Source organism: Salminus brasiliensis, chromosome 22 (assembly GCF_030463535.1).
Source record: "Salminus brasiliensis chromosome 22, fSalBra1.hap2, whole genome shotgun sequence".
Lineage (NCBI taxonomy): Eukaryota > Metazoa > Chordata > Actinopteri > Characiformes > Bryconidae > Salminus > Salminus brasiliensis.
This window is the reverse complement of record NC_132899.1, coordinates 9,949,032-9,966,142: the sequence shown is the minus strand read 5'-3', so window position 1 is coordinate 9,966,142 and position 17,111 is coordinate 9,949,032. Positions and strand designations below refer to the sequence as shown.

General features: G+C 40.3%; 2 protein-coding genes across 2 annotated transcripts; one reads left to right on the top strand and one right to left on the bottom strand.

Moving 5' to 3' along the window:
* Window positions 1-312: 312 nt before the first annotated feature.
* LOC140544405 (uncharacterized) lies at window positions 313-7,314 on the bottom strand. Its single transcript, XM_072667928.1, has 9 exons — window positions 7,288-7,314; window positions 6,412-6,547; window positions 6,083-6,284; window positions 4,892-5,012; window positions 4,396-4,691; window positions 3,926-4,108; window positions 3,490-3,807; window positions 1,839-2,135; window positions 313-852 (listed from the first exon to the last, which is right to left on the bottom strand). Exons 2-9 carry the CDS (start codon window positions 6,489-6,491, stop codon window positions 313-315), a joined length of 2,037 nt encoding a protein of 678 aa, XP_072524029.1. The 5' UTR covers window positions 6,492-6,547; window positions 7,288-7,314.
* A 911-nt stretch (window positions 7,315-8,225) lies between these two features.
* mfsd8 (major facilitator superfamily domain containing 8) lies at window positions 8,226-17,111 on the top strand. The gene is made up of 12 exons (XM_072666882.1): window positions 8,226-8,627; window positions 9,754-9,827; window positions 10,105-10,148; window positions 10,576-10,816; window positions 11,484-11,597; window positions 12,571-12,715; window positions 12,897-12,955; window positions 13,324-13,432; window positions 13,633-13,767; window positions 14,776-14,879; window positions 15,156-15,370; window positions 15,836-17,111. Exons 1-12 carry the CDS (start codon window positions 8,569-8,571, stop codon window positions 16,043-16,045), a joined length of 1,509 nt encoding a protein of 502 aa, XP_072522983.1. The 5' UTR covers window positions 8,226-8,568; the 3' UTR covers window positions 16,046-17,111.

The window sequence follows — 17,111 nt, the reverse complement described above, 5'->3', positions numbered from 1 at the left end:
TGTTCCACCACTGAACCACTACTTTATTTGCTAGATCTACATAAAATTTAGATCTGAGCCACCAACCCCAGTTGTTAATTTGGTGAGTGAGTATTGGGTCAGATTTAAAGGTGTCATTGCATGTGGTCTGAGCACCAGAAATAAACACCGGATGTGGCCCAGGTCACATCTGAGATGACCTTTCACACGCATGCAAAATAAATATGATTTCATATTAAAGGCACTCCAAATGTAGGCATTTATCCAACATTGCAGCAGTTGCTAGAGCGATAATGTAGAAAATATCTGACTAGTGACTCTACAGTCCTACAGTTAGCGTAACCCCATTGGCTGATGCAGAAGGCATGCCAGGTAGCAGCACACTTCCCAGGCTTGGTCCAGTAGAGCCTCTGACCTGTGTGGATGCACTACTCTCAGGTAATGATATTTCATAGCTTTATCTGTCAGACTCTTGATACTCAGCACTTCTCGTACTGGCATACCAGCAAGAGGCTCTGACCCCTCCCCACCTATTACAAACGCAGGTAAGGTCAGAGGTTTGGGATCATCCTGACTGGCTGTCCACTCCTGCCACTCGTCCAGGCGGGTGGAGCTGCAGAATCCCAGATAGCCATCTGATGAAGCCACAGCGCAGGCACGGACATTGCAGAGAAAGCGGTAAGGCAGGCTTGATAAGTGTTGCCCATCTGAGACAATATGTGTCCTCCTGGCCATTTGCTGCCGCTCCTGTTTTGAGGAACCACACAGGAGATCAGCACACTGCAAGACAGTCAGCTGCCGACCCGGGCCATAAGACAGAGTGTGTTTGGGCTGGAAGACTGAGACGTAATGTGGGCTACAGCGCACCGGGATCTGGGCAAAAAACAGAAAGACCAAGTGAGTAACGCATGTTGAATGGATCTCTCGGACCTTTTGGAATCTGTAAAGTATGAGTATGAAACTGAGTTAAATTTTTTGGTCTGTGTAAGGAGCTGGAGAAGCAACTGCAGGCAGTGTGGTGAGTGGAGTTCGTTGCTGGGCAGTGAAGCTGCTTGAACTACATTTTGGCCGAAGGAAATGCTAACACTAAAACATATGAAATGCTACGTTCACGGCTCTATTTATTTATTTCTTACTATTTTTATTTTCCGAACTGTTGTATAAAAGCAACAGTAGACTCGAGGTTGGGTGTTATCGTGAAATAGCAGCATGGCTGTAATGAAATACGATATGCCTTTGGCTTGTGTCTGCTTCATCACAGCAGTGCTGTTATTTCACGATAACACCCGAAATTTAATGTACTGTTGCTTTAATATACAACATCTATGCCTTCTAGTGTCTTGAATTTACACTGTCAATATATAATACAACTACTTTTAACACAATGTTCTTTCACATTTTTGAATGGGCTCATGTTGGAGGTCATTTTCAAATATATTGAAATATTCTGTGAAGTCTGAGCCTTTCAACATGTGTTACGTATTTATATTATATTTAGGAGAAGGACAAACTTCTCAACCTTTAGTGGAAATGTAAAATGTTTTATATAATCTGCAGCTCTGGTCGTCATTCTGCATGCATCTAAGATTTCTTATCTTTCTTTTTAAAGCTTCCTAACATCTATGAAGTTAAATTTGTAGAGCATTAGCATCATATACCTGTATCTGCAATAAAACTGCCATCATTGTATAAAAAACAGCAACAAGTGATTGCTAACATTTCGACTGTAGTGTACTAATATCAGCCTATTTTGTTGGATGTAAGAGGATGAAGAAGATAATCATTTCCTTCCTCTCATATTTTGTCTCTTTTAACAGATAACAGAACTCTTTCAGTTCTTTTCTTACAACCCCCTGTACCTGTTGCAGTCTCTTCTGCATGAGCTCCACCCAGTGGACCCACACGCGGGACACAGTGGCCTCTGCCACGTGGAAACGGAAGGACAGGTCTGCGATGAGGAGTCCTAGGCGGAGGCGGGTGAGTACCAGCAAGAGCTGGTCCTCCGGGCTGAGGGCATGCCGTCTGCCCTCCTCTCCCCGCCGAGTACCCAGGAACCGCAGACGCACCGTCTCTGCTGTCTCTTCCCAGCTCCAATCTGAGTCAGGAATGGGTGATGCTGTTGAAGCGTAATCCTCTGAAACCTGAAGCGTTGGCTCCTGAATATAAGAAGGTATTGGAAAATACAAATTTAGCTCCATTAGACCATGATACTCATTATGAAAGTCAAGTTGGAAAGTCTGCACACCGCTTTCACCATCACCTCATTTTATTATGTTACATATTTATTTTTACAACAGATGCCATATCAAAGATGACATATGACATATGACACCCAAAGGTGAGCTGAGGTGTTTCTGCAACTTAACTGGATTCCACCTGTGGCAGATTCAGTTGATTGGACATGATTGACAACACCTGCCTATTTAAGATCCCACAGTTGACTGTGCATGTCAGAGCAAACCTTGAGGATATACCTTCAGAAGAGCAACCATCCAGGCAGCACTCCACAAATCATGCCTTTATGGTACAGTGGCCAGATGGAAGCCACTCCTTACTAAAAGGCACATGACGCTTGGAGTTTGCTAAAAGGCAAGATTCTCTGGTCTGATGAAAGCAAAATTGAACTTTTTGGCCTACATATAAAGCATCCCATCTGGAGGAAACCATGAACTGCTCATCACCTGGGTAATGCCATCCATACAGTGTTGCATGGGGGTGATGATCTCCATGAGATGGAGATGGTTTCCAGCAGCGGGATTGGGGGGACTACTCCTGATAGAGGAAAAGGTGAATGCAGCCAATTACACCAAGATCCTTGAAAAAAATCTGCTCCAGACCACTCTGGACCTCAGACTGGGGTGAAGGTTTATCTTCCACCATGATGACACCCAGAGGCACACAGTCAAGAGAACTTCAGAGAAAGTCCTGTGAATGTCGTGGAAGAAGCTGAAAATGGCTGTGTACCGAAGCTCCCCATCCAACCTGACATAGCTTGCAAGGATATGCCAAGCTTGTAGCTTCTTGAAGCTCCTTGAAGTTGTAATTGTTGCCAAGGGTGCATCAACCAAGTATTAGTATGGGTATGTACAGATATGTAAACCCTAAGTAACCCTATTTTGTCAGTAAAATAAAATTGCATATTTTTAAAAACCTTTTTCATTTTGTAATTATTGGTGATTGCATGTAGATGATAAAAAATGAACTCAATCTACTGTAGAATAACATAATAAAATGCTATGAAGGTAAAGGTTGTGCAGACTTTTCAGCTTGGCTGTATGTTATTATAGACTGAATAAATAAACTGAATTAATTTTAGGTGTGATTTGTCAGTTACATTGGCTATCTGGTTTGCTGCTCTAAAGCAATGCAGCAATATGTAGGCTTTGGCTGCTTAGTGTGACATCTACTGGCTAAAAGGTACCACACAATAACTGCGCAAAATTGTCACCAAGCAAATAAGTTAAGTAAAGAAAAAGAGAAAGCATGTAAATGCATAAAAAACAATATGACCAAATACTGGAAGAGGTGCAGATAATGCATGGCCTTTATAAGTACAATTCCATATAAACTTGCTTCAGTCTGAGGGGGGTCTGAACATGGCCTGTTCTCGTTTTTCTCACTCATCCTTTCCTCTTCCTCCTCATCTCCCCTTTCTTCCTCCCCCTGATCATTCCAGTCCAGGACAGATCCATTTGTGTCCTGCAGGAAGGCCAGCAGTGCTTGGAAACGTGAGTAGGACCTGATGCCTGTGTAGAAACGGAGCCATTTTGCAGACCCACGACACAAAGCCTTTATGCTGAACATGCTTGGGCGACAGGATGGAGGGACCTGAGGAAGAGGCAGGTGAGAAAGAGAGAAGGTGAGAGAACTGCTGGTCAGAGCAGCAAAAAGCTAAGGAACAGAGAGGCTATCACAAAAAAGTGGGAGGCAAGAAAGAAAGGCTCACCTGTCTGACAGCAGCCAGGCAGTGGAGGGCCTCTGATTTTTCCTTCAGCTGCTTCCTGGTTTGGGCCAGTTCCTCCTGTATCTTTAGCAACTCCAGACGCTGCTGAGACAAAGTCTTCTCCAGAGAGCACACTTTAGACTGATCAGCCTCTCTCTGACATGCCATCACCCTCTCCAGCTCTATCTGGGAGAGAGAAAAATAGGCAGATTCAGGATAAGAGGATGCAAGGGGAGTCCACAGGTAGTTTCTCCCTGGTGTCCAAATATTCTGGGTGGGCTCTGGAACTACCACGACCCAAATCAGGAAGAGGTAGATAAGAAGCTGGATAGATGGATGAATGAATAGCTCCAAAATTATCAAACCAAATGGTGAGCCAATGCAATTCCAGGTTTACAATATATGCACCACACTGGTTAAATCTAAATCGGTCAGACACCGATACCGAGAGTTGGACATGATTCCAAAATCACTGTGCTTCCTAGACAGAACTGTAAAGGAGGTGATGTGATGAGAGGTTGTACACTTCTGCAGCCCACCGTCTTCTCTTGCAGCTGAGCGTCCTTGGATTTGAGATCTTTGCGGAGAGAAAGCAGGGTCTCCCCTTGCCAATGCCTCTCTTTTGCCAGGTTTCGCACCAGACCACACAGTTGCGCCGGGTCAGAAGGGAGAGGAAGGACGCTGTGGTCATTCTGGAAACCTTTCTGAATCTCCTGCTGGCACTCCTCCATCAGCTCTGCTGCCAGAGCCAACTCTCCCAGACCTGATGCTAGAGACGAATTCAAATCAGGGAAGGTATCAAAATGCTATACATTACCATGGTTAATGCTTCAGTTGTGTTGTAATTTGAAGGTATGCTGAGATTAAGGGAAATAGAGTTGATTTAGGGCATCTAGCTGTATTCATGTTCTCTAGTAATTATATCTTCATACTCAAAACCAGATTTTAAACACCATCATGGTTACTCACCTGTGCTTTGTGCGGTCTCCTTATTGCTCTCTTCCCAATTCTTTTCTCCTTTTCTCAGTAGACCTGCATTGTTTCGCTTTTTATGTGGAATCGGCCCTTTTGTAGCCTCATGTTTTGTTCTCTGAGGAAAGTGATCATGATGGTACTGAATACAAAAGCCTCAACATCTCATTTTAAGTGAACAAATATCCTCTCCACAGGATAGGGGACATATACCTAAACTTGTGTTCCAATTACAATTTCTATTTTGATTCATAATAATAATTCCAGCATCAAAGTGGGAGGCATACATTCTGCATTGTATTGTTTCATATCTTTTTATATCCTCCCCCTGCCTTGTGACAATTGATTACATTCATTTTCAGATCATTAGACAGTTGCCAAAGGAGCTCATGGCTGCTGAGTGTTGGCACAAGATTTACAGAGAGTCAGAGAAGGTATAAAGCTTGCAAATTTGCTATAGCTGACAGTTCCTAATTACAACTGGGGGCATGCCTAAGCCTGATTTGCTAATCAAAGTCTGACACACTGTTAAAAAATCTGAACCTTTGCAGTGCTTAAGGTGTCCAAACCTTTGCACAGGCTGCACTGATGTGTATATACACTATATGTCCAAATGTATTAGGACACGCCTTCTAAAGAATGCATTCAGCTACTTTAAGTTGCACCTTTTGCTGAAACAGATGTGCAAATGCGCACACACACACACACACACACACACACACACACACACACACACACACTCTTGTATAATTCCTTTAGAGATTTGCTGTCAATAGAATAGGACTCTCTGGAGCAGTTAAACATGAACCTATTGGCACCATGCCTAATGCCAGTCATGGGCTAGAGGGGTATAAAACCCTCCATATTGAGCTGTGGAGCTGTGTTTTCTGGAATGATGATGCTCCATTTAATACTTTGCGGAGTTGTGGATGAGGTGAGTTGGTGATCATTCAACATCCTGACCTCACTGTCACTCTTATCACTGAATGCAATCAAGTCCTCACAGCAAGGCTTTTCAATCTAGCAGTAAGCCTTCTCTGGATAGTAGAGACCATAATACCAACAAAAGCAGGATAAACTTTTTTATTACCATTAATTTCATAAGAAACAAAAAACAAGCAGATGTCTGAATACTTTTGTCCATACAGCGTATGTTATTTTAAGGTGACTGAAGAATGTATGCCGTACCTTCCTGGTTTGTAAACTGAAGACGGAGGGTATGGCTTTGTCTCGCAAACGCACAGTCTGCCCAGTGCGGTCAAACATGTCCTCTGTAAAGTGTTTGCTGCAGAGCACACTGTTATTGGACAGAGTGAATGGCTCCAATGCTGAAGTTTGCATGCGCACAGCATTACACCACTCCAACCTCCGCTCTGGGTCCTTAGGAAATCTGTGCATTAAGAATTTAACATCATTATTGTAACTTCTAATAAAATTAGCTTGCACACTTAGCTTTTTCTGCCCTTATGGAAACTCAGAAATGTTATCTACATGAAGGCTCACATTAAGTAGACTACCTGTGGAATGACAGTATCTCTCCTGGGTTCCTGCAGTGTTTCTGGGAAGTGCAGTTAATGACAGCACAACTAGATGGCATGATGGTCTCTTCCTCCGTATAATGACTCTACATTGTCAATAGGGCCCTGGTAGTGCCTGTGGGGAAACACAAAGAGAGAGATAAAGAGTCCACTGATGTTTGACTGAAAATTGTATATTCTGTGTGCTTGCTTTATTTCCCAGATAGCGAGTGAAAGTGAGTAAACACCAACAATTATTTTCACAGACGCCACCAATGAATGAATTACTTAGTTAATTAATAGCTGGATCAAACACTGTGCTTTAACTAGGTAGGGATGCACTGCCCTGATGTGGGACACCTTAGCTTAATTTATTGTAGGTGTTCCTCAAATTACTTAAAGTCAATAAAATGATGAGGTACCACAAGCTGTGGTGGCATGTGATCCAAACCACATGACTTCTCACATATCCCACCTTAGATTAGACAGAAACAATATTTAAACAAGAAGGACCCCCAATGCAAAACATGGACCCTAACTGCCATAAGCATCACCTTATTTTATTTATTTATTTTTTAAATATTTTTTTTTAATGTAAATTACATTACATTACAAATGAGACATATAACCGTGCATTATTTCACCCGAGAGCCACTTCTGTAGTTATCTTGCTGAAATGAACATCTGTCAGCTACACCTTCTCCATCCGGGACTGCTGGCTCTGGTATGGCCACCGATCAGCAAATAACCCCCATTCAGAAAGTTCATTTGAGAGACACTTCTCGTTTCTACTCAAACCAGATGCTCCTAATTAAGTGACATTGCGCCAATACTGAGATAATCTCCTAAAAAAACAAAACAACAACAACACTTAACCATTGAGCTCCGCTGCTTCCTCTTCGGCTCTCCCGCAAAAGATGGCTGACCGCTCCGATGACGTCACCGCTGCGTGTCGTGGAGAAAGCCCTCCGACAAAAAGAGCGGCGTCAGAGGCGCGCAGGTCCTGGGACCCGTTCCCAAAACCACCGGCCATTTAGTTATAGGCTTTGTGCTGGCAGAGCGTTTCAGCTGCAAAGCTCTTACTGTGTTTAACTACATACCTAATTATAATTATTGTGTTTACACGTGTTTTGCCATTTTAACTCGTTGACAGAGAAATAACGCATATAGCCTAAATACCGTGGCCTTCAGAAACAGACCCACTATAATCCAGCTGTTCAAGCGAATAACAGAAAGATTTCGAAAAGAGTTAAGAGTTAAAAGTTCACACACATTTGTATAGCCTGACTTTACAAAGACGACCTTACTAATGCTATAATACACTCCTTATTACTATTCTGTTTAATTCTATTTTATTGGCTATATTTCATGCGATAATATGCAAATAATAGCTTACAATATGTCCATTATTCAGTTTTCTGTCATTTTAGTTTTTATTTATCTTTTATAAGAAAATCATATGCTTTATCGATTTAATTTAATAATTTATTTACTCAGCAAATGCATTTTTATTGTAATTATAACATTTATTGTAATCTACGTACATGTTTGTTCAGATCAGAAAAAAGGCACACATCTCTTTGGTGCTTTATTTGATAATACAGGTATTTTATTATTATATTATTATTATTTTATTATTTTATTTAAAGTCTTTTTACTAACATGTCTTACATAACTTTAGTAAAGTTTTTAGCCGTGCCTCACAAAAATACCGCAATTTTATTAAATAAAATAAATTGATAGTATGACTACTTTTTAAAAAGAGACCACTATTTTGAAATAATGGGACTTTAATTTTGAAAAAGCAACAAAAACAACAGCGGTGTCTGTCCAGCTACTTGCAGACATTAAGCAGAGAGGCGAACAGGAGTCAGTCAGGCTGTTGGACTTCAGACTGAGAGACACAGCTAAGGCTAGCCCTGCATTTATTTACATTTATGCAGAACTGCGTGTTAAAATGGCAATGCTTATATGCACTTTACTGACGAGGCCACCGAGATTCGCCCTGCTGTTCCCGAGGGTAGAGTCATGCAAATATGAAATGGGAAGCTAGTTTCATTAGTGAACCATGTAGAACTGGCTAAGGTTCATTAAGGTCTGTTTAAAAATACCCCCTCAATAACCCTAACTCCTACTAGCTGACTGACTAACTGCACCATGTCTCTGGTTGAGTCTGAAGATGAAAACACTCCACTGCTCAGAGGCGATGCTGACAGGTGAGTGGACTGAATGCATGATCTGACTTTTATCAGAGAGCATTTAACTGCATGTTTTCTTTCTTTCTTTAATTTTTCAGTCATTTTTAAGTGATGTAAATATATTTTTTAATTTAGTAAAAGTAAAAGTTTTACTATATGCTGCCCAGTTGCTGGTTAAGTGTGACATGGGTCTGCATTAAATTACAAGTTCAACCTGGGCCAACAGGGCCAACAGGGCCAAAGTTGGGGTAGATGTTTGTGAGCTAGATAACCAGCTGTTTGCTTAAACTGTTGGATATGACGTCTGTGTTAATCTGTAAAAAAAGAAAGAAAAAAAAAAAAGGGCCGGGATACTAGGTCAGGTTACTGTAGAGTTGATGCAATTTAAGGGTAAATATAATGTCAGCATTGAAGATTTCCAAGCCATTTGTACAAACAGCAACACAAAACTACAAATGCCTTGATTTTCAGATGGAATAATGTTTATAGGTTTCCCCCGCTGCGAGGATGAGGAGAGAACTAAATAAAGGGAGAAAGAGTGAAGCTGGTTTTGCTGCAGAATTTTGTGCTGTTGCACTGATGGGAACATAGCAGACCGATAGCCGATAAACTAGGGCTAGATCTACCTACATTCGCTTTGTAAAGAATTATATGAAAAATATGAGAAATCAGTTGTTGACATGGTTGTAAGTTCGATACCCGGGCTCGGCAAGCTGCCACTGTTGAGCCCTTGAGCAAGGCCCTTCACCCTCTCTGCTCCCCAGGGGCAGCAGCAATGGCTGCCCACCCCACCCCAAATTCCATCTGTGTCTGTCACAAATGGTGACAACAAATGACAGATGGTTGTCTTGTCTTGTCTTGTCTATCAGCGCTGTGAATTCTCTGGAAAATTACCTGCTATATTACCGGTCTGCCATTACCGGTAGAACTGATGCAGACATTTGTGTTCACACATACAGATCCTTTGGATAATGTCCAGAAAAAAATTGTATAAGTGCATAAAAGTGCATAATAGAAACCTACCGATTCAGATTTCTTTACAAAAGTGATTACAATGGCACATTCCCACAGATTAGTTTACATAATAAATTAAATAATCAAGAACTAATAGTGATAATTAATTTGATTATTTCTCTTTCCCTAGCATTGAGGATGCTGACAGAAGCAGGTGGAAATCTATCAGGGTCATGTACTTCACCATGTTCCTCAGCAGTGTGGGTGAGGAATTCATCAACCCCAGAATGAACAAAAACAATAACTTCTACATTAATACATTCCACAGTATTTAAATGTCATTATTACAGTATTTAAGTCCAAAATGTGGACGCTTAATGGTAAATTAGGGTTACTGTGCATGTCAGTGTTCTGTTATTGATCAATAAATGATTTACTGTTCTCATATATTTACATACAGCCACTGTCTGTTACCAATTGTATTACTTTATGTCAGAAGAGTCAATAATAACCGTACTGTGCGATTTAATATTCTCTATAGGTTTCACTATTGTCATCACATCAATATGGCCCTATCTGCAAAAGGTATGTTGCTTGTTATACATGAGGCTCAAATATTGCTGTGCAACTATGATGTTCGTTAAGAATATTTTATTAAGGTTTTCAAAGAAAACTGTGACAATTTCTAGAAATACAGTTCACAGAAAGAGAAGTGAGAAAGGGAAGCAGTCAAATTGGGCAGGTGGATGTTGTGGTATCTTTGAAACTTTCCTTTTTGCACTTACCCTTTCAGTGCACACAATTTATTTTCATGTATTAATCTGTAACCGTAGTGTCTCCTAAACTGTACTTCGTATGTAACTAAAAGAATGTAGACAACATAATACATGAACATAAACTAAAAATAAACATAATAACTAAATATGCTAAAATGATGTCTATAGTGTAAGGAAGATTTGTTTGTGGTATGTCGGACAATCCGTCACTTATTTATTCACTTTGGTCATTTCAGATCGACAACACCGCGGATGCCAGCTTCTTGGGTTGGGTTGTGGCCGCCTATAGCTTGGGACAGATGGTGGCGTCGCCTATATTTGGGCTTTGGTCCAATCACAGGCCTCGGCAGGAGCCACTGGTCTGTTCCATATTCATCAATGTGTCAGCCAACATTTATTACTCCTACGTGTACCTCCTTCCATCTAACAACAGATACCACATGCTTCTGGCTCGAGCCTTCGTCGGTTTGGGAGCAGGTAATGATTACAAACTTTCAGATTGCTACAGCAGTGCTAGTTCTGACGTAGGGATGGGCATTGTGGTGATATTTAGCATTATCATGATAAATTACATTACTTTATGTCACAGTGTGCTTTCCTGAACTTATGCTTCAAATTAAAGTAAACACAGACTTGCTGGGTGTTTCATTACAAAGAGACAGCACAATTAGTCCTGGTTAACTGGATGTGGTGCAGTGCAGTATATGAAGAAATGAATAAGAATTTTCCATTCCAGCTTATCAGATGTAAAAAGTTGTGATATCCTGTATTCCTTCAGATATCACATTTCCGTATCACCTACCACAGTTATATTCATTTAGTCTATCTGTTTCTCATTAGCATTTTGATAGCTTTCCTTTTTACCCATCCATCAATGGCCAGGCCCTCTACTAAAATAAATGATGGAAAATTCTCTGTAGTGTCACCAACTTGGTAATGTCCGAATTCACCAGTATAACGCATGCTGACATATTGGTGACATTGCAGTGCTCGGGAACGCTCCACTATCCAAACAATACCTGCTCAGAGGTGGTCCTGACTATTTGTGGGCTGATGAAAAGCTAAATGTAGCAGTAGAACTACAAAATGACATATTAATATATATAGATAACTAGTGCTGAGTTTTCTCATGAATATTTTACAGGCAATGTAGCTGTAGTGAGGTCTTATGTGGCAGGAGCCACGTCCCTGACGGAGAGAACCAGTGCAATGGCCAACATGAGTGCCTGCCAAGCTCTGGGATTCATACTTGGCCCAGGTAGGTCTTTGACCACTGCAGTGATGGGATGTAATTTGCACAGGGAGACATAAGAGTGTTTAGCAGAACACATGTATTACACATTATTACTGAAATGGGTGCTTATTTAAATGAACTGCACAGAGCTCAAATAAACAGCAAATAAATAGTATACAATACACTGCCACAAACGGTCTCGCAGATATATTTCAGAAAATAAATGTACCAGCTTTTCCAGATTAGGTTGTATATGATTGACGATGACAGTGCACAGAACAATAACATAAAAAAAAAGACACATGGATTTTTTTAACTGTACCCCACTGTGTCCTGCTGCATGATAGACTACTTGGATATAAATTACATCGAATTGGCTCCTATTGGCTGATGTTTCACAGCTGGGGATCTGAGTGTGTTTGCTGCTTAGTGATGCTGCATTAGTGGCAGATTGAAAAAAGGCTGTGGCTGACTTCTTCACATGTATCAGTGGAGGCATGTGCTTGTCCTCACCCTCCTAGTGTCGGGGGCGTTGCAAGTGATAAGAGGAGGTTTGATTTGGGGAGAAAATTGGTAAAATAAAAAAAAAAAGAAAAGCCATTTATTCAAACATTCTGCACTTAAAAACAACGGTTTAATTCAGTTACTGTTCATAATATAGTCATTCACCACTGCAAATTCCTTGCAAAAGGCACATAACACAGCTTATGGTGATTCTTATATGTGTACACATACACAACTCATTCTGATGTGGGCAGTTATGTAGCTTTACATAGAGTAAAACTGCACCTGTGTCCTCAAAGCCACTGGTTTTGTGTGGTTGGCTTGGTGCCCAGAGGAAGTAGTACTTTGCAAGAGGTTTTAACATACTGTTGAGTAATGGTTAGATCTGGCTTGCAGTTTTTACCCTAAGGATTTTGGCCTCTTCTCACCATTTACATATACAAATACATAAACCGTTTGTGTAAACCCTTCAATGGTGTGTTTATATTTCCAGCTCTACAGGCAGCTCTGTCCTTCATTGGCGAGAAGGGCTATTTTGTTGAGTTCATTAAACTGAAGTTGAACATGTACACTGCTCCAGCACTGCTCGCAGCCTGCTTTGGCGTCATCAACATCTTGTTGGTTATTATAGTCCTGAGGTAATAATTTAACCACAAGTTATTGGTTCAGATTTTAGTGCCAATATGAAAATGTTGTGCAAACAAATGTATGTAAGACTTTCTAATTCAAATAAACCACAGGACTTATTATATATTTTATATATTTAAATAAAATAATGTAATGAAGTATTTAATAGACATTATCTACATTTACACACAGGGAACATCGTGTAGATGACCATGGGAGACAGATCACAGCTATTAACTATGTCTCAGAAGGTACTTAACACACTTAATTCACACATCCTCAGTCTGGCTGGGCTATAGCAAGGTGTAGCTTAGTGTGGTTCCTGTTCCACCATGTCTCTTATTAAGGATTTGATGAGTAGCTGTGTAGAATTAGGTGTGTGTGTGTTTTTTTTTTTTTTTTTTCCCCGTTTAAGCAATGAACTTTTTAGTACTGGAGCTATGGACCCATTATTTTGTATTATATTGTAAGTCATACTGCATGTCTTTGTAATATCTATAACTATACAAGGTTCACTAATACTTGGTGTGTTTTCAAACAGGTGCTCAGACAGTTTGACACTGCTATTAAATTTAGAGGGAAAAATTAGACCTAAATGTGTGTATTTCTCCTCTTGCAGAGGAAGTAGCTGTGGTCCCTGAGGTAGAGGAGAATATCGACCTAATTGCTGTGCTTACATCCAATGTTCTTTTCTTCGTCATTCTCTTTATTTTTGCTGTCTTTGAAACGTAAGTGCTCTTCTGGAACTTCTACTTGTTTGATAGACCCTCATTTGATACTTGGACTTCAAATAAAAAAGTAAAAATTTTGGGGGGGTTTTTTGGCAAGAAGGCAAAAGGAAAAAAAGGAACACAAATTTCTTGACTGTAGTTCTAACTCCATTCTGAATGTGTACTCACACATCATAAATTTGTCTTTCTCCCTGTAGTATATCGACCCCTTTGTCTATGGACATGTTTGCGTGGACAAGGAAAGACGCTGTGTTGTACAACGGGATCATCTTGGCAGCCATTGGCTTTGAATCCATCATAGTCTTCCTTGTGGTCAAAGTGATTTCTGTTCGGTATGTTCAAGCATCAAGATTTGTTTGCTCTTTAAACCGAAGGGTTATGTTTGTTTACTGTATTAAAATGTATATGCACAGTCACACATTAGCACCACAGTATCAATGACAGGACTGTGGGTTCGCTTCCCAGGCTTGGCAAACTATTACTGTTGATCTCTTGAGCAAGGCCCTTAACCCTCTCTGCTCCCCTGGTGCTGCAGGGATGGCTGCCCACCTCTCTGGGCACATGTGCTCACATCTGTGTGTGTGTGTGTGTGTGTGTGTGTGTGTGTGTGTGTGTGTGTGTGTGTGTGTGTGTGTGTGTGTGTGTGTGCACCGCACAGATGGCTTAACTTCCATCTGTGTCCAACATTACTGGTGCATAGGTTTGTTTTGTCAGACCTTGACTGCAAAAATAAGTCAATCATTATTTGCTGAATAGACTTTGTTTCTTGTTTGTTTCAAATGTTATAACTGCGTGGTGACTAAATACAAAAGAATCAACATCCAGATTATCTACTTATGAGCTTTTAGGTTGTATTAACAATAACATGTCACTCGCTCTATACAACTGAAGTTGACAACACAAGACAAGACAAACTTACATTGGATGCATATTGGCCTCTACCTTTAACCCATCCATGCAACATACACATACACACACACACACTCTAGTGATCAAACACACACAGTGACTGTGAACTCACATGCCCAGAGCAGTGGGCAGCTATTGCTGTGGCGCCCAGGAAGCAGGGAGGGCGAAGGGCCTTGCTCAAACTGCCACCCTACAGACCTCGGCAGCTTGCCAAGCCCGGGTATTGAACCCACAACCCTGACATCAATAGCCCGGTGCTCTAACCACTGAGCCACCACTGCCCAGGTGCTAGAAACTCAGGGAAAATCGTTAAATACATTAACTATAATGGACATTAATAACAACATTTAATACAGGGATGCACTGTTGTTTTATAGTTAAGGTTGTCAGAATGATGCAGTAGTTTGTTTGTTTTTTTTCTTTGTTGTCAGGGTTGGTGATCGTCCAGTGCTCATGGGTGGCTTAGCCATTGTATTTATTGGCTTCTTTATCCTGTTACCTTGGGGAAACCAATACCCAAAGATTCAGTGGGCAGGTGAGCCATTACACCATTCAAATTGTGCTTAAATAGATTCCAATCACTATAAAGTGTTTGACATTTACCATTATTTATCATGATCTGTAGTCATGTCAAATTAAGAGCTTATTAGTGTGATTTGAATATTATCACAGTATCTGACAATACAATTACAATAGTGTTTTATTCATATTATACAGCTTTAACTATCAGGGCTTTAAAATAGCATAGCATTATTACACCATTTTATTGACATCTAATTGTTAATGTTTCATCTTTTGGCTCCAAACAAAGACCTTCAGAATAACTCCATCCCAGCAATAGCTCTGGCAGCTAATGGCACTGTGGAACCCACCGGATGCCCGCCTGAACAGATCTGGTGCCAGTATACCCCTGCCATCCAACTGGCACAGTACATCACGTCAGATATTCTTATAGGAGTGGGCTATCCTGCGTGTAATGTCATGTCCTACACGCTGTACTCAAAGATACTTGGACCTAAACCACAGGTATGACACACTCTTAAGTAACGGTGCTTCAAATGATGCCATAGAAGAACCAATTTTGGTTCCATAAAGAACCATATTTGTTAAAGATACAATTTACCAATATAAAGGTTATTCACACTTACATATCACTATTAAACATGGTTCTTTATAGAACCAAAAGTGGTTTCTCTATAGTATCACTCAAAAAATAATTTACAATGACACTTTTAAGAGTCTGCAAATTTACAAAATGCCAATTGCAAACCATGTTTCTGTAATCATGTGTGTTGCCATGACCAGTTTTGCAATATACATTTCAGTTAGTTCAGTTATAGTGGGACACTACCACAGTCATGAGCTGTGGTAGTGCCCCATCCCTGTGTACTCATTCTGTGACTTCTGTTTTTTTTTGTATTTATTTTTTTTTAATCAGGTTTAAACAGCATTCAGTTCTTATAGACTCCCTCTGTCTCTGTGTTTTTCCAGGGAGTGTACATGGGCTGGCTGACTGCTTCAGGCAGTGGCGCTAGGACATTGGGCCCTGTGTTTGTCTCTCAGGTCTACACCATCCTGGGACCTCGCTGGGCCTTCAGTTTAATCTGTGGCATTGTGCTAGCAGCCATCATACTGCTCACTGCCATGTACAAAAGACTTATTGCTTTCTCTGTGCGTTACGGAAGGATAGAGGAGCAATGATCGCGTAGAGGATAAGCCTGACAACCTCCCCCAGCAAGCAGGTAGCAGGTTGAACTGTAAAAAGTTTAAATATAGTGCCTCGTTAGGTGATAGGAATGCCACAAATGGAACTACTAAACCATGCACCACCTCAAATCCTTTTAAAACAAAACTGCTGTAGATTCCCAGTATGGGAAATAGCCTTAACTATGGACTCAGTGGACTCTGAGATCCACCAATCATAACACCATTAGCATTATTTCACTGTAAACTGGCAAACAATATTTATAGCTTACAAATCACTACATTTTCATTGACCTTGAAAAGACTATCCATAACAATATGCTTTGCTCTTCATGGAATGAAAATGGAAGCTTATAGCAATCGGCCCTATTTTGGGTCCACTTTTGGGTTTTTAACCTGCTAAATATTTGACTAATGGATTTGTACTTTTACTGTAACTTTGATTGGAATATTATTTTAATTACTGCTTGTTTTTCTTGGTCCAGGTATTACAATCCTTTTAATTTTGTATTTTTGTATAATTAATTTCACTTGCTTATTTTAATGATTGTAAATGATCTGACACTACAGGCACTGTAGGTTGGTGTGGGATATCAGAACACACCTTTGTCCTTACTATCCACAAAGGACTTCAGGTCGTGATTTCTGAAAACCAAGAAATATGTAATGAATTAATATATAGTTTAATAGTAACACTTTAAGTGACTTACACACTAACATTGAGAGAAGTCTGGACTTAATCTAACTGAAAATGTAACACTTGTGATTACAGGACTTGTTTTATAATATTAACTTACTGAACAACTAACTTTACTTGCTTTTGCACAATAAATAATCAGTAATCAGCCAACTATGTAAACATGGGGAGATTCAATAAAGTGTTAAATTGCTTTCAACTACATAATCTGATTAAGAAATGTGGTTTCATGCTGTTTTACCTGACAGATATGGCAAAAAAAGTTGCTGTTAACACTTGTTTATGTGATATTGTGAATGTCACAGTTGTGTGTGTTAGCACACTCGTGTTTCTATTGCTTCAATATACATGATTCCACAGACTGCA

Coding starts and splice junctions, on each gene's coding strand:
- mfsd8 (XM_072666882.1), top strand. CDS start 8,569: ATGTCTCTGGTTGAGTCTGAAGATGAAAACACTCCACTGCTCAGAGGC. Junction 12,716..12,896: donor TTGGTTATTATAGTCCTGAG/GTAATAATTTAA, acceptor ATTTACACACAG/GGAACATCGTGTAGATGACC. Junction 12,956..13,323: donor TATTAACTATGTCTCAGAAG/GTACTTAACACA, acceptor CTCCTCTTGCAG/AGGAAGTAGCTGTGGTCCCT.
- LOC140544405 (XM_072667928.1), bottom strand. CDS start 6,491: ATGCCATCTAGTTGTGCTGTCATTAACTGCACTTCCCAGAAACACTGC. Junction 5,013..6,082: donor TCAGTTTACAAACCAGGAAG/GTACGGCATACA, acceptor CACTTTCCTCAG/AGAACAAAACATGAGGCTAC. Junction 4,109..4,395: donor AGTTCTGTCTAGGAAGCACA/GTGATTTTGGAA, acceptor TCTCTCTCCCAG/ATAGAGCTGGAGAGGGTGAT.